Source organism: Sorex araneus, chromosome X (genome assembly GCF_027595985.1).
Source record: "Sorex araneus isolate mSorAra2 chromosome X, mSorAra2.pri, whole genome shotgun sequence".
In the NCBI taxonomy this organism is placed as follows: Eukaryota; Metazoa; Chordata; class Mammalia; order Eulipotyphla; family Soricidae; genus Sorex; species Sorex araneus.
This window is the reverse complement of record NC_073313.1, coordinates 276886875-276909422: the sequence shown is the minus strand read 5'-3', so window position 1 is coordinate 276909422 and position 22548 is coordinate 276886875. Positions and strand designations below refer to the sequence as shown.

Genomic DNA, 22548 nt, shown 5'->3' with positions numbered 1-22548 from the left:
CTCTTGGTGTGCTAAGATGGCACCAGGAGGCACGCTGTGGGGTGTGACATCCAGGCCAATGAGCAGGCAGGGAGCGGGGGAGGGACAGACCAGAGCCTCTGCCGCCATGTGGCATGGAGATTTAGTCCTGGAACCCGCATACCTGGGCCTTGCTTGTGGAAGCTCTTGATCTCCAGGATTCCATCTGGAATAGGCAGGGAGACTATACCTGCTCCATCTGGGGTGCCCCGGTGAAATTGGTTTGGTATGGGGCCTGGAGAGATCTCTGGCTCTGTGGTGTATTCTGGAACTCACTGCTGTGTTTCTGGACCAGGGCTGTTGGTGAGCTAAGATGGCACCCAGAGGCACATTGTGGGGGTGACAGCCAGGCTTACAAGTGGGTACAGATCTGTGGAAGGATAGTCCGGAGCCTCTACCTCCATGTGGCATGGAAATTTTATCCTGGAACCCGCATACCTGGGTCTTACTTGTGGAAGCTCTTGGTCACTGGGATTCCATCTGGAGTAGGTGGGGAGACTGCACCTGCTCCATCTGGAGTGCCCTGGTGAAACTGGCTCAGTGTGGGGCCCAGAGAGATCTTCAGCTCTGTGGTGTCTTCCAGGACTTGCTGCTGTGTCTCTGGCTTTTCATCTCTTTTGAGATTTATCTATGGGTCTCTGAAATAAGGCCACTAAGTGAGCTTGTATAGCGGAGCCGGAGGTGGTTTGTAGATGTGGCTCCCATATACCTAACTTTTGGCCATTTATTTTCTTGGTAAACTTAGTCCCAAGTTGTTGGGGTCCTGTCAAAGGCATAGCAGCAATTTTGGGGTGTCAGAAAGCTTGAAGGCACCATCAGACTGTTAATGCACTTGTCCCACAGGTAGAGGTTGACTTGTTGGTGGCACCATACCCCCTTAAACATTTTTTTGGACATTGTGAACAAATCATGTAGAAATAGTACATTTATTTTTCACTGTTAAGAAGATGTCAAACTGCTTTCAAAAATGCTTGGACCATTCTTATGTTCCCACCAGCAGTGTTTGGGAGTTTCAATTCCTTTATATCCTTATCAATTCTTGAAATTTCAATCTTTAAATGTTAGTCTTTCTAATTGGTGTATAATACTATCACATTGTGATTTTAATTGTCTTCTCCTTGATAATTAATCTTTTACTATTGAGGTTTTGGTCCATTAATATGTTAATGTTTCAAGAAATATATCTTGCAAACTCATTGATTTATTTATGGGAAAACAAACAATAACATTCCTAATAGCTGGAAATGTAGAAAGTGGTTAACTTGTAAGTATTGTAGATATTTCTATTTTTGTATCTTACATATTTAATTATTTTTTATTTTATAAGTTAGTTCATAACATTTGATTACATTTAATATTCAGATATCAATCCCACCACCATTACATCTTCCCACCAGCAAATTTGGGATGTTTCCATCCCAAGACCCAAACCCTGTTCCAAAACACAACCAGAAGAATACATTTTGTATCGTCTGTTATGACTAACTGCTGAACATGCTTACAAAAAAGTGTTCATATAGAAAATAGTGTGAAGATTGTTCTGTTTTGGCAGGAGCCATTAAGACATTGTATAGAATATCACTAACATGTCATTCAAGTTTGGGTAATGTGAGCTTTGGTATATATATCTGAAAATATGTATGTATGCATATATATTTCCCTCTATGATTTGTTGCTTACTGTCTGAACCCCTCAAATATGATGTGATAATTATGGGGAATGGGTAGGGAGTGTCTTATGATGTGTCTCACGGCCAAGAAAATGGCCAGGCAGTCCAAGAATATGTTCATCTATATGTGAGGCTCAGCCCAAGCATGTGGAGAGAGGCCTAGAGCATGGCGGTGGTTGGGTAAAGGAGTTCACCCGCCAGGGCTGGGTCCCTTGGGGTGGGGATATATCTTATATTTTTTCCTGATTGAAATGTTTTATTTGTCAAATCACTTTACTGCCTAGTTTGCTCAACTTACATTGATTCTACTACTGAAATGCACTGTCATGTAAGGGTCAGGTAGACTAAATAGAATTGCCACTAAGAAAAATAGAGGTCCTGAAAATTGAAGCAATAAAATAGAAAAGTATTATACTTTAGAACTCAAAAGGCTGGTTCTTGATAGTTTTCTCTTATCACCTCTTCTCTCTGGGCTGGAGCGATAGCACAGCTGTTGGGCATTCACCTTTCATGCGGCCGACCCGAGTTTGATTTTTCCGCCCCTCTCGGAGAGCCTGGCAAGCTACCGAGAGTATTGGATATGCCCAAAACAGTAACAATAAGTCTCTCAATGAGAGACATTACTGGTGCCCGCTCAAACAAATCGATGAGCAACGGGATGACAGTGACAGTGACAGTGACCTCTTCTCTCTGGCTAAGTGATATTGCCCCTACCCAACACTTTAATAAATTTATTTAGAGTAAGGGCATAAATTCAGATTTTGATCTCAGGGGTCTAAAGATATATATTCAACCTAGTCTTATAGAAAGCATCTTAAATCAAATATACAATCAAAACCCTAAGACTAACAATACTATGATCCCTAACCCTTACTTCTCACACTATTCCACTCCCATTTATGTATGGCTTATTTCCATGAAAGACATCGAAAATGACCTAGTTATGTAAACCAGAGACTATGAAGTTATTCTTGATCTCCCCAAATAATATACAGCATCTATATCTCATTCTTTTGCCTCTAAAATATTCCTTGCCTTCATCATTTAATTTAATTTTCACTGCAAGTATTATCATTTATATTTGAATCATTGGTTGACCAAAATTCTGGGAGTGCTTCTTAAGTAGTCCTGTTATTCCCATAATTGTCCTTTTTCAGTTTTCCTTATGATACTCAACATAATCTGGAAAAACAAATATATTATCTATCACAATTATATTCTTACTTTAAATAATTTAAATAAAATCTTTATACATGCACAAACACATATCCACATAGACCAAAAGAATACTTCGTTCTCATGAATTGTGACAAATTTAATAATAAAATAACATTAATTTTATACTCAGTACAGAATGCATTGAAGGAAAAACAAACCATGCCACCAGATTCTATGAGACCAATATTATGCCCATATCATGAGCAGGAAAATTTTGAAAAAAAAAAACAAAACACAGGTAAATATTCACTACTGAACATAGAGGCAGAAACTCTAAATGAAATTTTGGTAAATGGAATATAACAGTATTTTAAGAGTACAGCACACTATATCTAAGTAAGATTTCTCCCCAAAATACAGAATTGTTTAAGAGTAGAACATACCATAATAATAAAGCAATTAAAGACAATTTTAATAAGTGTAGAAAAACTATCTGATAAAATCCATTATCTTTTATTTTATTATTTATTGAAACACCATGAGAGCAGTTACAAAGCTTTCAGTTTAAGTCTCAGTCATACAATGATGAAACACCTGACCCTTCACCAGTGCACATTTTCCACCTCCCCCTACCTGTGTGGCAGATGATTTCCACTTTACTCTCTCTCTACTTTGATTACATTAAATATTTCGACACCAAAGCCACCATTATCATTTGGGATTTTACCGCAACACTCAGATCTGCCGAAAAAGCAACATTAGACCATTTGTTTTCTATTATGAATTATGAATTGCATATGATAATGTGTGGCTGCTATTGCAACTGTGCGAAAATCCAATATCTTTTATTTTTTTCTTTTTCTGATGTTTTGTTTTGGGGCCACACCTGGAAATGCTCAGGTGTTACTTCTGGCGCTGAATTCAGGAGTTACTCCTGGTGGTATTCAGGGGCCCATACGGGATGCTGGGATTGAACCTGAGTTGCTTGTATGCAAAGCAAGCACCCTACAAGCTGTACTACCTACCCAGGCCTCCCCCATTGGTTTAAAACAAACAAAATAAATCTCATGAAAGTAGAATAAGAGTTCTTTCTCAATGTAATAAATAGTATTTATGAAGGGTCAGAGATATGATCCAAAGCTTTAGGCATTGCCTTACATATTGCTGACCCCTATTCAATCCCTGGTGCTATATATGTTGTCTCTAGTGCCATCAAGAGTACCATCAAGAGTGATCTCCTGCTTCATGAGTGGAGGGGAGAAGGCAGATGGAATAGAGAAGGGATTACTAATAAAATGACAGCTGGAGGAATCAGTCGGAATGGGAGACGTGTGACGAAAGTAGATAATGGACCTCTCAGTGTCTGTGTTGCAAGCCATAATGCCCCAAAGTAGAGAGAGAGTATGGGGAATATTGTATATTGTCTGCCATGGAGGCAGGGATAGGGTGGGAAAGGGAGGGGTATACTGGAGATATTAATGATGGGGAATTTGCATTGGTGGAGGGATGGGTGTTTGATCATTGTGTGATTGTAACCCAAACATGAAAGCTTGTAACTCTCTCACAGTGATTCAATAAATTTTTTTAAAAAGGAGTGATCGCCACCAAAGTTTTAGGAATGATTTAGGGGGAAAAAATAGGTGTATCATATTAAAATACATAGTACTTTGTTTCTTAAGATTAGGGATAAGGCAAGGTTTTCCACTTTTACTATTTTTATAAAACATTTTACTAGATGTCTATTCATCATACAAAAAGGAAGAAGTAAAACTTTGTTCACAGACGATTTATATATGATATAATTAAAATTATAAGGTACAAGGTAAATTGATAAATTTAGAAAATTTTCAGAATAAAAGGTTATTATATAGAATTAAACTATTTTCTACATTCTAAGAATGAATAGTTAGAAATTGGATTCAATAAATTTATTTATACTAGCTTACAATATAAAATAAGCCCGGCAAGCTACCAAGAGTATCCCATCCGCATGGCAGAGCCTGGCAAGCTACCCGTGGTGTATTCGATATGCCAAAAACAGTAACAACAAGTCTCACAATGGAGACATCACTGGTGCCCGCTCGAGCAAATTGATGAACAACTAAATGACAGTGCTACAGTGCTACAGTGCTAAGAAATATGAAATATAATGAAAGATAGGAAAAGCTGAACACAGAAAATTACAGAATGTTTCTGAGGAAGATTACTAATAATCAACATAAATAGTCAGTATTTTGAGATGTTAATTTTCTCCAGACAGATTTAGAATTCATAATAACCTTTATTAAAGTTTTAATAGAAATTTTTGTGTACATTAAGAAGCTAACTCTAAAATTCATATCATTTTAAATATCTAAGAAAGTCAAAGCATCTCTAGAGGAAATAGTTTGGAAAAAGATATTTATGTAAACAAAGTGTGGACAATGTATCTATTGTGTACTATAGATAAGTAGATTAATATAATTAAGTTAGGAGTGAAAGATAGCACAGTGGGTAGGGCATTTGTCTTGCACACTGCCAACCTGGGTTCGATTCCTCCATCCCTTTCAGAGAGCCCAGCAAGCTACCAAGAGTATCCTGCCCACATAGCAGAACCTGGTGAGCAATCCGTGGTGTATTCAATATGCCAAAAGCAGTAACAACAAGTCTCACAATGGAGATGTTACTGGTGCCCGCTTGAGCAAATCTATGAGCAACAGGGACGACAGTGATACAACAGTGCTACAGTGCTACAGGAGTAAAAGAATAAGCCACACAAGCAAGGATAATTGATGCTTCACTAAAACACTCAATTCAGCTAATAAACAACAGCAATCTCAGGAAATAGTGGTGGAATAGTTGAACATACATTTGTAAGAGATGTACTTAGGTACATAATTAATGATATAAAAATTAGTCCTACATTGGACTGGAGTGATAGCATAGCCTGTAGGGCCTTTGCTTGCATGCTGCCGACCCGGGTTTGATTCCTCTATTGCTCTCGGAGAGCCCAGCAAGCTACTGAGAGTATCCCGCCACACAGCAGAGCTTGGTAAGCTACCCGTGGTGTATTCAATATGCCAACAACAGTAACAAGTCTCACAATGAGACATTACTGGTGCCTGCTCAAGCAAATCTATGAACAATGGGATGACAGTGCTATATTGCTATTACAAACCTAAATAAAAAACCTAAAGTAACCCAAGAAATCTTGAAACTTTAGAAGATAGCTAAATTTTCTTTGAATTATTTTAGGAACAATTTTTTTACATATGATACTGAATGTACATACTTTAGAAAAGAATAATAATATTCTAAATTATATTGTTATATAAAAGAGCAATGAATTATACTTCATCTATATAAAAAACTTAATTTGCTCAAAAGCCACTGTTCAAACTGCAAGATAAACTACATACAGGAAAAACATATTCAAACATATGTCTAATTAAGGGTTTAATTCAAAATGTATGAAGAACTTTCCAAACTTAACATTAAGAAGCAAACAATTTCAAAGATGAGTAAAATGTTTGAATACATACCAAACAAGATAAGATGGAAAATAAGAACATGAAATGGTGTTTACACCATTAGTCATTAGGAAAATACAAGTTGCATTGAACTGCAGCGCACATATTTCAAATGACTAAAATTAAAATGACTAACCTAGGGGCTGGAGAGATAGTAGAGTGGAGAAAGCAAGTGACCTGGGTTATATTCTGGCAGCTGCTACAGTTTCCCAAGCTCTGCCAGCAGTGATCCCTGAAACCCCAAACCCGAGCCAGGAGAGAGCTCAAACACTGCTGAGCATGCCCTGTCCATGCCCCTCTACCAGAGCCAGTAAATAAATAAATGAAATAAAATGAAATAAATCACCTAACCTAAGAGCTGTGGGGACTAGAATTCTCATACAACGATCATGGGAATGTAAAATATATGACTGCTTTGAAAAATAATTTCATAGCTTCATAAAAATGTGTGCATAGAATCAACATATCCTAATTCAATATAAAAGAAGATAATTGTCATACAGGTTAATATATGCAAAATATTTGTTACAACTATATGATTAAATGATTATCAATAGATTATGGAAAAACAAATAATATATATTTTTTAATTTTTTAAAATTTATTTATTAGTGCGTCACAGTGAGGGTACAGTTACAGATTTATACATTTTCATGCTCATGTTTCCCTCATACAAAGTTCGAGAACCCATCCCTTCACCAGTGACCATTCTCCACCACCAATAAACCCAGCATCCCTCCCACACCCCCCAATCCCATCTCCGCCCCCTGCCCCCGCCACTGTGGCAGGGTCTTCCCTTTAAAACAAATAATATTAATTGGCAAAAACTTAAAAAATGAACTAATGACACATGCAACCATTTAGATGAAACCTAGACTAGATATGTGGAATGTAACAAAAGTTCAAAGTATGTACCATAGAATTTCATTTATACACATTTCTTGAAAATTCAAACTAATCTATAGTTTCAGAAAGTAGATCAGTGTTTGAAATAAGAAAGTATGAAGGAATTTGAGAGGATAGGATAGTAAAGGAGCAAAAGGGAATGCTCAAAAAATGATCAACAGGTTTACTGTTATAACTAATATCAGCACAGATAATGTGAATCAATATTTCAACATATGTAGACACATGACATTTTATTAAAATATTTTCCATTTATTATATTTTCATTGTTTTTCAACACAGCTGTCTTAAACTATAGTTCACTTACTTTCCTTAGACGGATAGGATAAAAATTAAAAATTTAAGTATGATGCATATAGACATAGACTTTTTTCTTTGGTTTCATATTTGTTTCTACTTATTTTTTTTTCTGTTACAGCAGTTATGAGTTTATCTCAGTTTTTAGAGTCTTGTGTTATATGTGTGCACGTTTTTTAATTTTTCTTCTTTTCCCCAGTAAACTACAATCCATTTTTGTGATCTCAACCCAATAATCACTTTCTCAGTTAAATTTTTTCTGACTTTCTTTATTAGGTGAGCTTCATTTCCACACACCTCTCCCGAGCATTTATTCCAGTCTGCCTGCCTCCTTCTGGTCTGCTCAATGAGATTAGCACTGTATCTACCTTTCCTACCACTACTCTAGAGTAGTGCTTCACACATAGTATTTGTTGCTTAATAACATACAATCGATAGGAACTAAAATGGGGAAATGAAGTGAATGTGTTAATATCTGAACCCTGTATAAGCTTTTCTTGGTTGCAATCTAACTCTCGCAGGCACAATTCAGATATTCCAATATATACTAGAGTTGATCTGACAATGAAGAAAGAGAATATCATCCTTCATATAAGAGTAATTCATACATTTTAGCAATAGGTTTTTTACTAATATTTTATACAAATAGCACAACAGGTAGGGCGTTTGCCTTTCACATGGCCGACCCGGGTTCAATTCCTTTGTTCCTCTCAGAGAGCCCGGCAAGCTACCAAGAGTATCCCGGCATAGCCTGGCTAGCTACCCATGTTGTATTAGATATGCCAAAAACAGTAACAAGAAGTCTCACAATGGAACTTTACTGGTGCCCACTTGAGCAAATTGATTAACAGTGGGACAACAGTGCTACCACAGTGCATAAAATACAGGTAGGCTATACTTACACTTTGATAGCATTAAAATCATTAATCAACCTGCATGCAATTTATTAAGAGTAAACAAAATAATTATGTCACACACAGTCAGTAACATAGAGATCTAATGTCTTCACAGTTTTAGGTAAGCAATCATTTCCCTAAGTGAAACAGTTTTAGGGAAACACAGATAAACTTTAGGTAAACATCAGGTAAACTGCAACTTCACAGTTATGGGTAAACAATGGTTTACTTTTGGTATAATTTGTTCAAGGCTCCTGTATGGAGCCAAATGGTCGGCACCTTCCACCTCCATCGAGCTCGGTTCATAGCAGAGAATGACACAAACACACACACTGTCCAAATGTTAGGGTCACCCGCATAACCATAAGTGAGCTAACAAGCTATCATTTATTCAATGCAATGTCACCCCCAACCCTAGCTTCCAATTTGTGAATTATTGTTTACATTGATAGAGACATTAAGAAGAGTTAGTAAGAACATCAAAAAACCCAGTGGATACCTTCTGAGAAGAAACTGGGATATTTCAGAGAGGCAATCACCGGGCACCCTCAAGTATCAAGTTTTGTCAGTTTTCTATTCATTTTTGCCTGTATTGCCCTCTGTATCTACAACTAAACTGGTCTATTGTATCTTTCTTGGGCACATTTTTGCTTGCTTTTTTTTTATTGTCTATGCTGTTCTGCCTAGGGGACTATCTCAACCTAGGGATTTGGATTTTGTTAAGATCCTGTCCAATAGCACAGGATCTGTTTACAATACAATCTAGTGTTTATCAAGGTAAGGTACCTCATTTAGCTCTTGCAGTTCACATTCCTTCTACAGATGGGTAAACAAAATATACAAGTAGAATTAGTGACTTGGCTGTTATATATTATGTTTATTTTTTTTCTTTTTTCGGTCACACCCAGCAGTGCACAGGGGTTACTCCTGGCTCTGCACTCAGGAATTACTCCTGGTGGTGCTGGGGAACCATATGGGATGCTGGGAATCAAACCTGCGTCGGCTGAATGCAAGGCAAACAACCTACCTGCTGTGCTATTGCTCCAGCCCCCCAAAACTCCACTAGGTCCTCCTTGTAGAGAAGGGAATGGGCTAAAGTTCTTTTGCATTGCCCCTAGAGCATTTTTTATTTATTTATTTATATTTCTTGGGTCATGCCCGGCGATGCACAGGGGTTACTCGTGGCTCATGCACTCTAGAAATACTCCTGGCATTGCTTGGGGGACCATATGGGATGCTGGGTATCGAAGCCGGGTTGGCCGAGTGCAAGACAAACATCCTACCCACTGTGCTATGGCTCCAGCCCCCCTAATTTTTTTTATGTCCTTTGCACCAATTATTACTTTTTCATACATAAGTCAGGCATTTTGATATTTGCATTTGTGGCATTGTAGTTAATTTTCACATAAACTCAGTGATATAGACATTATTTAAAAATTTTTCTCCCTTTTGTGGATTATACAATCAACTGCCAATGAAACTAATTGGCTATTTCATAGCAATATGACATTGAGGCTAGTTCTGGAGCCCAGGACCAAAATTTCATTCTTTCAACACTAAAATAAAATTTGATAAATAAGGGACTGAAGAGTTAACACAGTGGGTAAGTTTCTTTCATGTGGCCAACCTGGATTTGATCCCATATGGTACCCTCAATATCACCAGGAGTGATTACTGAATACAGTCTGAAGTAATCCCTGAGAACTGCTAAGTATCCCCCCTAGCCATCCCCACTGTCCACCCTACTAGTGAGAGATTTTTCATTTGAATTTTTATACTTTAAATTGCTTCTTTCAGGACAAGAGGAATAGCTTAATGGCTGGATTACATGCTTTTACATGCAGGTAACACTGGTTTTATTCCTAGCACCACATGGTATATGTAGCAAGCACCCAAGTACCAATGGGAGCTAATCCTGAGCAGAGCTAGGAATAGCCCTTGAGTACCTACACACATAGTCCAAAGATAAGAGAGAAATAAATACATAAATACAGAAGGAAGGCAGGAAGGAAGGAAGGCAGGAAGGAAGGAAGGAAGGAAGGAAGGAAGGAAGGAAGGAAGGAAGGAAGGAAGGAAGGAAGGAAGGAAGGAAGGAAGGAAGGAAGGAAGGAAGGAAGGAAAAATTTTCAATTTGATGAAAAGATGAATGCCATGTCTGAGAGAAAAAAATGTCTTGTCTTGTTGAAACTAAAAGCAATTAGTACTTCAAAACACTTGCTGTTAAGAAAAATCAAAGAGATTCTGAACCAATGTGTTTGCTACTTCCATCTTGAAAGGATAGGTTTAGAAGACAAAAGTCTGTAAGATTTCAATTAGTGACTAATGGATGCTGCAGAAAACGTAGCTTAACCCATATATTTATTTGCTCTTTATTTATTCAGCTTTAAATAATCATTCCAAAGTACAAATAAGCAAGGAAATTATTTCAAGTAAAGGTCAGGCATACATGCCAAATATGATTTAAATAAAGGTCAACCTTTCACTAGGTGTTATTGGCTCAAAGGAGTCTGTAATTGCTGGCAGGTGAGAAGTGGGAGATTTACAAAGTACAAGAAACTCAAAAGCTCTCTGACCATGGGGAAAGCATGATGAATACTGGAATCTGTCTGCATGGGACTTAACTCAATCTGGGCCTTCACTGTATGTGTGTTTCCTCAGTAACAGGCTACAGGAGAATTAGGAGAATATTTGAGGGGTATTTGAGGGGATAACATTTTTATTTATCTATTATTATTATTATTATTATTATTATTATTATTATTTTGCTTTTTGGGTCACACCTGGTGATGCACAGGGGTTACTCCTGGCTTTGCAGTCAGGAATTACTCCTGGTGGTGCTCAGGGGACCATATGGGATGCTGGGAATCAAACCCGGGTCGGCCATGTGCAAGGCAAATGCTCTACCCACTGTGCTACCACTTCAGCTCCAGCCCCATAGCACAGTGGGTAGGGCGTTTACTTTGCACGTGGCTGACCCGGGTTCAATTCCCAGCATCCCATATGGTCCCCTGAGGGGGTAACATTTTTAAAGAGGGAATGGCTATAAGGTAAATGACATATATATATATATATGTATATATATATATATATGTTCATAGGAATACTGCAACAACCTATTTGAGCACATGCTTTGCATACAGAATCCTGGCTTAGCTTCCCTGACTCCTGGCGTGCACTCCCTCCAGTACAGTCTGGCGGGAACTGTTCTGAGCAGCACTGTAACTCAAACTACCAGACAGGGAAAATAGATGAAATAGAATTGGAATTTTTCAGTAAAAAGATGGAATAGGTTTGTTCTTGGCAGTTAATTTTTGGGAGGAGCACTCTTCCCAGTGGTCAGGCACACAAGGCTGTGCCCATGGATATTGGAGTGCCAAGGACTAAACTCAGGGTCTGACACACACATGTCATGTGATTTACCACCTTAGCTGACCCCAGGCTTCCAATAAACTTGGAATGGAAAAAGAAAATCAGCACATGAACACAAAGCTCCTCCAATTTGCAATGCACCTAGCAAATACCCTAAAGTGCTGCTGATATTTTGAAATCTATTTTCTTCTTGAGAGCTTGTTTAGAGGTTCTAGCAGAGGAACATAGCTACTCAGACATCCTCAACCTAAGAACGTTCTGTCTCTATTCGGGAGAGGGCGTCAGTTTCAATGGAGGTCAGGCAGCTTCAGGAGTGATGCACGTGGAGCAGTGAGGGAGAAAGGAGATATCTGACCCACCAAATCAACTCCGGCTATCAGTGGGGTGACACAGGTCACAGCCAGATCAATCTTACATCCAATATATTTTCTTCTTCCTGCTAACATTTCTATAGCATCGACAGTCTTTCACAGAACACTCAGTTCTCAAGTAGGTTGTTCAAGCATTCCTATGAACTTAATCTTATATATTTATATATAAACTTTATATATGATTATTGAGGAAAGTAAGCATCATCTTCTATGTCAGGGAGGTCTCGCAAGCAGTGCTCAAGGTGTCCAGGATACTTCTGGCAATTCTTCACCAATAGAATTAGATGGGTCAGTATTCAGCCCAGATCCAGTGGTACTGGGGACCCCACATGCCACATGGTACGCCCTTGGGTCTCAGAGCATACCATTAGTGTGTTCCTGACCAGTGAGTTATCTTTTCAGTCCCTAGAATTAGTTTTTATTTCATGAGAAGCTCTTCAATTCACTTGTAAACAAAAATAAAGAGAATATTGCTATACCTCTCTGCTCTGCATATTTGAGAAGCTCAGTGTTAGAACTGTAGTTCAAGTTCTCATTTGTTGATGAAAACACGTCTACTAAGACTAAATGAGAATAAGTGCTTTTCAATTTACAGTGACAGGGAGGAAAGAGAAAGAAATACAAAAATTGAAATCACTTTAGAGGCAAATCATATTGTATCTGATTGGCTCCAAAGTTATATTTTCTAAATTTACCATGTTTCCTTTATTGAAGACACAGAGAAAAAAATCTCCTGAAGAACTTCTAAATAACAAGGCCTATTATGGAAAGTAGGTAGAAAATTGAGATGTGTTAGTGCTAAGTAACAGCAGAATGACCTACTTGTTAAGAACTGGCTCCTTAAGTCAGATTCTAATTCTATCAACAGTCTTTTGTACTATTTATCTCCATACTCTCTCATTTCTCCCCATGAAATGATTCTTCTCCATGTATTGTCACTATCAGTAGGCCCATGTTATGCTTTTTTAATGACATGTGAACCAGAAGATATTTTAAATAACTGCAAGCATATTAAGTCATTGATTATCTTTCCTTCTTCTGCTGTGAAAATTTCAAGTGCCTTGTGCAGACTGTGTTGCTAGTCATGGAGTAGCATAGTCTGTAGTTAGTCAAACTGGAAGATACCTAACAAGAGGAAGACAAACACAACTAGAAACCATCACAGTTAATTATAAGCGATTAATTTAGCTAACTAGAATAGCAGGGTATTTTTTGTTGATATTTCTTTGTCTTTGACTGTTTCCTTTTTTGTTTGTTTTCCTTTGGGGACCACCACTGGCAGTACTTGGGTGCAGCTGCTAGCTCTGTGCAGTGGTCAGGAGATCAGGAGAAGCTGAGGATGAAACCTGGATGTCCTCCAGGCAAAGTATGAGTCTAACCCTTTAAACAATATCCTGTCTGGCCTGAATCAGTTTCCTTTTTGGTGAAATGGTTAGAGATTAAAACGTGTAGACTAATGGGATACTGGTAAATTTTTCTCTAAAGGAAAGGTCTTAAGCCAGAATGTCTGTCAGTTTATGTGATGTAAATACTTTCTTCTGGACTGATTCTAAACAACTGGCAAGTTGCCACTAAGTAAAGATTTGGAAAGAGATACTGATAATTGGCTCTCAATGGTAGGATCTGGCTCCAGCATACAATGAAATTGACAACAGTGTGCATAGCAACCTTTATTTTCTTATGATCTATTAGGAGACTACTCAAAGAACTCCAGCAGTGGAAATAAACTTAGAAATGCTCTCGTATATCCATCTACTCTTAATAGACAAGGGACTTCGGTTGAGAGTGATTGAGTAGGAGGCTCAAATTCATTTGGTAATGAATACACTCAGTGGATAAACACAAATAGCCCAAGTGTCTAGTACATTTCCCCTCCAATACAAACCACCTGTAATTAAGCACTGCTATGGCAAGTATTAGCAAAAAATATTAAAAATTGAATAAATTGTGTAGAAAGTTAATGGATCTTACCTTGCATAAATTTTCTGTTATAAATGGTAACAGTAACAACAATAATAATACATAAAAGATTAACATTCAGCTCTGGTCACATTTATGGATGATTTTATTCTTTTTCTTTTTTATTTATGGGTTCAATTTGAGGAAAGTTAACATTAGGAAAATTATTTATTAGTATTAAGTTGGCATGTAACTTATATTTTCAAAAGTGCTTATTACAAAGTACTTTAAATATTATGAACCACTGATACTAAGGGTGGTTAATTTCATAGAATTTAGAGTGGTTATTTTGACTACTTAAATGAATGTATCCTCTTCTGGCATTTCCTAGTAATACCTTCTCCCAAAAATATTGCAATTCACCCTCAGACAGTATAGTTCAAATATAGTGTTTTTCAGATCAATAATGCTTTGTGTTTCTATAATAAGGTAGCAGTGATTCATTTTCTTAACTCTAATGACTATTGACTATCACTGTTGGAATGCATTGTCATGGAAACTACATCCCCTCCTCAACCACTTCTATAATTTACTACAGAACTCTAAATTGAAAAAAGAGAGTTAATAGAGTTCAAAGAGTTAAGGAAGATTATTTTGTCAGATTTATATGAACAATGGATACTAAACATAGATGTGAGTGTATGTGTGTATATGTTTATGTGTAATAAAATGTGGAGAGTCATTGATTAAAATTAAGCAATTAAATATCATAGAAATGAATCCTTTGTTTTCATGATACCCAGTCACTTGATTCTATTATTTTAAACTAGCACAAACTATAAAATGTGAAATAACTTGCACAGAGCTTTAATGCTGCCCTAGAATAGGAGGTCACTCTTAGTTTGGTAATTCATTAGGGAAAGACTGTGTTAGATATTATTGGAACATTACAATATAGAGCATACAATACTTTTGGGGTGTTTGCAAGCCAAATCATAGACTGGTGAATAAGGGAAATATTGTACAACTTTTTTTAGAATCCATTCTCTTTGGGAAAAACAGCCATAATTATAGACACTCTGTAGGTGGAAGTGCTCACACAATCACACGTTTCATGGTAACATAAAGGGATGAAATGCCAAGGGGGTACATTTAATCTGTGAATGTGACTTTAAGATTTTACAGACCATAGATCTGCTTCTAAAATGTGACTGATATATTGAAGAACACATTTATTAAACCTCCTGTGACCCCTCACATTGACTCTTGATAAAATTAATCCTGATTTCTCATTGAACAATTGACTAGGTAAGAACCCCTGCACTTAGTATTCTAAAGAGTCCTAAATCCTGAGGAATAGTTGCCTTTTGTCGTTGTTGTTAGAACCAAATTTACTGCAATTTCAACTGTCTTCCATTGCTCATACTCTGTCCATATTGATTCCCTATTTTTTAAAAAAATCTTAATTTTTCTAGAAATATCTATTATTTCTTTCTTGAGATGGAGGGTTGATAAAAGGTTCTGATTCCTTGAGGCAGGAGAGACAGTACAGCTGTAAGGCAGCATGGGTAAATCATTGATAAGCCTTGCATGTGGTTGACTCATCTCATCCCTGATTCCTGCAGGAGTGATCCCATGAGAGCAGATCTAAGGTTAAGCTCTGAGCATAGCAGGATGTGGCTCAAAAGAACAAGGAAACAAAATAATTCAGATTATTTGATATCCTCCTGGCCAATAAGTGATAATGTAGGGTCAGGCTTGATAACCTATATTTTAAATAGTAACAGGGAGTTTTCACATGATGAGGTTTAGTTTCCATTAGTTTGGGTCAGGTGTGCATAGGGTTTGGGGTATGGGCAGGAAAGAGAAAATTGTATGTTGTGTCTTGGACTACACCATTTGCAAGTATTTTGCAAGTATTTCTCCTTAAGTGGATTTTTATGGGTCTGAGGTGTGTAATGATATTGGGGTCATTGTTGGTTTAGATCATTTTTTTCTCAACCCTTTCTAGATCTTCTGCTTCTTTCCTGGGGTCCCCTCAGACCCAACAGGTGGCCTTAGTTTTATGCTGTGGCCTCTCATTTATATGATAATCAACTGGGGTCTGGGGTGGGGTGGATATCCTGGGGGCCAATAGTAGGCTGTCTGACCCCTCTGAGAACTTCCAGAGTGAGTGTTAGGTATACTGAAGGAAATAAGGAGGATAGGGTTCCAACAGAGTTTTCTTTGTAGGTCTAGGACTAGGTTGTTGCTGTACTTCAAAAAATCTAATTCAAAAGAAACATTAGGGCCTAGCTCATTCAGGAGAATGCACTGAACCTGAATTTTTCTGGCAATACCTGAAGACTTTGAACCCTTTTAGAAAAGTGTGGGTAAGCTCCAGAAATGTTGCTTTAAAAGATATTTTCCATCGGTTTTCTTTGAGTGTTTCTTTTGTGTACTTCGGGGTGACTAGGGCTAGTCATGTAACTCTGGGGCCTTAACTTTTTTCACTTGGTGAAAAAAGTTTCTAATAACAGGCAAGACATGATATAAGCCAAGCATGTGTTCAGCAGCTGGTAGGTACCACCAGGATTTGCCAAGTACTGTATTTCACACCAGCACTAGTCTTCACACCAACTATGGTTGGGGTTAACAAGAGGGGGGTTAATTGATCAACCTATTTTACAGAAGAGTAAACAGAGGCTTAGATATGATAAATAACTTACAAAGTCACAGGGCCACAGAGTCTGATGCCATTCAGGGATGTTTATTCCCTTTCAGCTGGCTAGCAATACGTGCTCAGCGTGCAGGTGGCATTGAGGATGTGAGCTGTCTCTATCTTCTCTATCCCCTCCAATACACAATTTTGCCAACTGGACCAATCACATGCCTGCATGTGTTGAACACACACACACACTTATTATTTTGCAATTTTTACAGCCTTGCTTTAGAAAGAAAAAGAAAAAAATAAAAGAAAAGCAATGGAATATCTTCCAGTCTTGTTATGCACTTGTGGAATCTTGTCATTTGTACTTGAGGCTTCTGAAAGCCTCAGAGACATCAGGTGGAGAAAGTCCCCTCTTCCTTCTTGAGTTTGAAAAATAAGTCCCATTAAGCTTGACGGGAAGCTGAGTCTCCCCTGACCCCCAGGGAGTGGGTAGTCTCCTGATCCACACGGTGCAGGAGCATTTTGGGTCCAGGAGGACTGAGGGGGCAGGAACACGGAAGGGCCAGGAATACTGAGGGTGCACGGAGAGGCCAGGAGCACAGGTTCAAGAGCACGGAGGACTCACGGAGGGGCCAGGAGCACAGACGGTACGCGGAGGTCCAGGAGCACTGAGGGTGCACACAGGGGTCAGGAGCATCGAGGGTGCACGGAAGTCCAGGAGCACAGAGGGTACACAGAGGTCCAGGAGCACTGAGGGTGCACGTAGGTCCACGAGCACGGAGGGGCCAGTGCAGGTTGCCGGGTTGGGCGCGCTCAGGAGCTGTCCCGGGTGGGGGCCCAGGGCCAGATGCTCAGCCCGGCTTAGCCTCCAGTGAGCCGCTGACAACAGCGCCAAGCTTGGCGGCCTCCCCGCGTCCCTCTCCCCTGTCCCACCACCCGGCCTCAGCAACCCCGGCAGCGCCCCCCGCCCACGTCTCTTGGGAGCGCTGGGTCGGGGTGCGGGGGGCGTGCGCGGCGACCCCTCCTCCGGAGCGAGCAGAGCGCATCCCTTCCCCGCGGCTTGTCGCGGGGCGCGCTGGGCCCCTGTCGCGGTGGGGGTGCGGCCCGGCTCCGCCCCCACCCGGGCTCGCTCCGCCTGCGCGGCGGGGATGGGCGCACGGGGCGCGGGGGGCGCTAGGCTGCCGCTCCTGTGGCCCCGCCGCAGCCCCGGGAGGAATGTGCCCTGTGCTGAAGGACCCCGACTGTTTCACACCCATGATCTGCCACTGCAAAGTTGCTTGCACCAACAACACTTTGTCGTTGATGTTCGGATGCAAGGTAGGACGAGGTCCCCGTCGCGCTAGCTCCCTTTTGTTGTCGTGTGTGTGACTGCGTCCTGCGGGGCCCGGGGAGGCGCGGGGGCCCCGTCGTGCAGGCGGCCGAGCCTCGGGGTGCAGCGCGGCGTGAGGGGGCGCGGGGCCCCGTGTGTCCCCTCCCGAGCGCGCCCGGACCCGCCACGCCCCGCGTCACCCGGAGCTGGCCGGGGTCGCGCCAGCGTGCGATCCGCACTTTTAAGGCAGAGGAGGGTTTTTTTTTTTTCTCTTTCTTTCTTTCTTTTCTTTTTAAAATTTATTTATTTATTTATTTTTAAATTTAAGCATTGTTTAAAACGAATATCCGGAACAAGATTTATATTGTGCCCGTCTGTGTATCTCCCCCACACCCCGCCCCCAGCGCTTATACAATTCACTTGAAATCGACACAGAAATGTTATCAAGAGGTGGCGCAGTGACTCGAAGTTTTCAGGATAAAACTGTCCCGCAGTCGATTTTTGCAAAAGTGATCGTGTCCCTCTAGAAAATGAGGGGTGTGTGTGTGTGTGTGTGTGTGTGTGTGTGTGTGTGTGTGTGTGTGTGTGTGTGTGTGTGTGTGCGCGCGCGCGCGGGGGGGGGGGGTGAAGCCGGTTACCCCTCATGGTTCCTTATCTGAAACTTATTTGCTGCCATAGTGATTCCCACCCTCCCCCAATAAACAAAAGAGTCTCCCAACTTGCTTTTTGAGCAATTTTAGCCCAAGAAAGGACCCTGGACAGGCCAGGACTCCTCACGCATGGCTACCTGCTTTCTTTCTTTCTTTTTTTTTTTCACTCTGAAAAGCTGGTGGGTGTTTGTGTATGTAGCCGACAACTTGGCTCTCTAAAGGAGAGAGACTGTCCTCTGGAAGAACCGAAAATTTACTTTTCTAAGTAAATAAAAATCGCAGGCGTCCTGTTCTGAACAGCTCATGGATCAGGTAGTTGACAAGTGTCTTAAGTGTTCAAATTAATGAAACATATGCATTCAGCTTCATGGCTACTGTTCAGGGCAGATGTGGGTTTAATGGAAAAAATTGGAAGTCAGGATTGTGAATCTTATCCTATGGCCTGAAGATCTCTTCCCTCCAGAGTCTCAGGTTTTCTCCTAAGGAGGGAGAAGAGTAGATGAAGTTGTCCGTCACAGTGCTAACATTCTCCACTGATGGCTTAAAGTAACAGCCAAAGATGCAGACTCGTTATTTTCTATGATAGGATGCATCTTAAGGTCAGTGAAAAAAATACACAAACTACAGTAAAGAATAGTGAGATTTTTTTTTAAAGGGGGCCATTGTAGTTGGTTTGTTGTCCATATGTGAATGAGTAGCATCAGTAACCAACTTGCCATCATCTCTCTCCATGCAGCCTGCCAACCTTCCCCCCCAGGTTTCTGCCCACTCACTCAGCTAATTACACTTTACAGTAATTTCTTAGTAATGGCTACTGTTTAAAATCTGTTTCCATAAACTTAAGAGAATTGCTTTGATGAGTTAAATGATTATTAACAAAGGTGAAGTATTTGTCAAGGGAAATTAAACAAGTTAATAATCAAATGAGATAAGCTTTTGGTGTGGAAAATGTTGTTGAGTATGCATTTAATCCCTGAAATACATTTTCAAATATGTATCTTTTATACTGTTAAGTTTTCCTGTGATCTTCAGACAATATTAAGGGAATTGTTATAAAGGATACTTTAAAAAATATGGAATTACATAAGTTTAACTGTCTTTAAGTTTTGTGTTTTGATGTTCTGGTTGAACAAATTCCCTTTGTGGAAATCTCATTGTTATAATGAAATACCTTTAATCACATGTTGGTAGGCACTGTTCTCTGGAGAAAAAATCAAGCATCTATGAAAAGAAAATAATACTTTAAAATAGTATGTTCCATTCCATTTTCACAAGTATTCAGATAAGATAATTAGTGATTTTCATATGTATTATAATAATGATTACATTATAAACACATTTGATAATTGATTAACTAGAGAATGACTTAAGTTTCACACCTTTGAATCTTAGGTATAGAAAGAAAGAATAATAAGGCCTTGTATTCTAGTCTTTCTTCAGACATTGTCTGACAGATGATAGGAGAATAAAATGTGGAAAATTTACATATCATGTAGACTTGAATTTTAAAATGACAGATGTATTACTAAAAAAGTTTTCTTTTAATGTTAGCTTTTCCTAGGTATAATGGTCACAGTAATCATTGCTATATTATGTTATGTGTAATTGCGAGAGGTATTATTTAAAAGAGGCATATGCGTGTGTTTATCAAATGATTTGTACTTTTATATTACTTTGATTATTTTCTTCTTTTAAAAATTATGTAAAAGTTATTTGTCTTAGGGACCACACCTGGCAGTTCTCTGAAGCACCTCCAGCTTGTTGCCTGGGAGTTGCTCTTGGCAGTGCTAAGGGGACCGACCATCTGTGGAGTTGGTGATCAAATAAAACATCATGGATGCTCAACATGTGATCTAGATTGTTGAGGCATCCCTTGACTATATTCATAGCCTTATTGAGGGGGTGTAATTATTTCATGTAATCAATTAAATCTCTTTAACTGATTAATTAGATATTTTTCCAAAGTCGTTTATCTTTGCTACTAGATTGATTATTACTTTTGTTAATTATTTTCTAATCTGCTTTCATGAAATGTAGGAACCCTCTATATATTGATTAGGACATACAAAACTAAAGTAGGTTTGTGAAAGTTAATGCAAAATCACTACTATCATTTTATTTGATCAAAATATTTATTGAGCAACCAAAAAATGTTAGATATGTAGCAATAAAAACGATTCTTATCCCCCATAAACTCAATGTCAACTGATGTGATAGAAGATGATACCATCATATTAATTTAATGAAATATATATGAAATAAGTATTTTAGTTGAATTGTTGAGTAATGAAAATAAAATTTAAATAGTTTTCTTTTTACAAACCGTATACATATAGAAGTTAGCATGGAACAGTCAAACATTATTTCCAGTGTTATCTAGTAAGTTAAAAAATAAGATTAGCAACTTAATCAATGGCTGATTAAAAAAAATAAGATTAGGACCAGAGAAATAGTTATGGAGTTAAGACACTTACTTTGCCAGGTTGGCCTCAGTTTGATCCCTGCCACCACATCATTTCTTGAGCACAGAGACAGGAATACTCCCTGGCCAGTTTATGGTATGGCCCAGCCTTTGCCACACCAAAAATGAAAGAGAAGAAACTATTATTGTAATGGATATTTATCTTCTTCTCTGGAAGATATTCAGAGTGGCAAAGTTCAAAATTTTGTTTATATATGAACAGACTTTGTCAGCTTCAGAAACACTTAAATTGTTTTTCACATCCACCTAGTAATTCCTTGAATGGTGCTGAGCAACTTGGGTCTTTCTAGGTGGTAACCCAGAATAATTTTATTTCATCTCTTAGTTGTCTCCATCCTCCCCAACTCCTCACCTTTTGCATCATGCCAGCCATACAGCCTAGCTAACAACTATAAATAAGGAGTATCTTTCTATCCACTTTATTATGGAAGGCATTAGATACTATGAAAGACATTCAACAAAAAATTATCCCCTTCATTCAGGAATGCCAAGCTTATCCAGGCAACTAATTCTGCTCTCTTTCCCAAAATGCAAAAACACTATATATATATATGTATGTATATATATATATATATATATATATATATAACCCACTTAACCCTTAAGAGCGCATGAAGAGAGTCTTTGTTTAGAAAATAATTTTGCCATTACATTGGTCTTATCCATATACCATTTAGCGTACTCTGCTGTTCATGGAAATGGACTTTTCATAAAAGTCTATTGAAAGGTTTTTAATTGCTCTCACAGTAATATTTTATGCCATTGTATAAAATAGGCATTAGGTTAACCTGCATTGAGTTTTGTTTCTCCACCTGAGAACATCCAGGTTTTGAATGTATTTTTATGGCCAGTCCAGTAAACTAAAGATGCATTGCAAACATTATCGTCTTCTACTCATCCCCATTCCTTCTTTCTTCAACTTTTCTGGCCAGAATTTCCAAGACAAAAACAAAAGGTAGAATGTTTTTATTTCTTTAATATTTTGTAAAATAATTTTTGCCACAATTATCACTTTTTAAATTAAAAGGGACAGTTTTGAAAGATGATCATTACTCCTGGATATTTAAGTTCCAAGCCATTTGTTAATAAAATAGTTTAACTGAAACAAATTATCTTTTCCCTCGGTCATATTTCTTTAGTACACTGTTGATGTGTTTAGATAACATATTTTTGAAAATGCTTTAAAATCCAAGAACTTGTTTTTGCCAGGTAATGGTTAAACAGCTCCATCTTTCAAAGGGGAAAAATCATCTGGTAGAAAACAATTCCCCTTATTTCTCTATATGGTGACTAATCCCAAAGAAAGAAAAATGAAGGGAAAGGATACAGTTGAAGAAACAAGAAATGAGAAGTGAATGCTGAAAG

General features: G+C 38.7%; 1 protein-coding gene across 8 annotated transcripts in view; it reads left to right on the top strand.

Moving 5' to 3' along the window:
* The window catches only part of DLG2 (discs large MAGUK scaffold protein 2), a 1649366-nt gene that overhangs the window by 188610 nt on the left and 1438208 nt on the right, over positions 1–22548 (top strand). For 3 of the 8 annotated variants that reach the window (XM_055122499.1, XM_055122505.1, XM_055122498.1), the window contains exon 1: positions 17873–18059. The exons of 2 other annotated variants lie outside the window; for them this stretch is intronic. In XM_055122499.1, coding sequence (XP_054978474.1) covers positions 17958–18059 — 102 coding nt within the window. In that variant the 5' untranslated portion in view covers positions 17873–17957. Of the gene's footprint in view, positions 1–17872; positions 18060–22548 lie in introns of those variants that run through there. 3 more of the 8 variants (XM_055122508.1, XM_055122507.1, XM_055122515.1) reach the window with 2 other exon arrangements.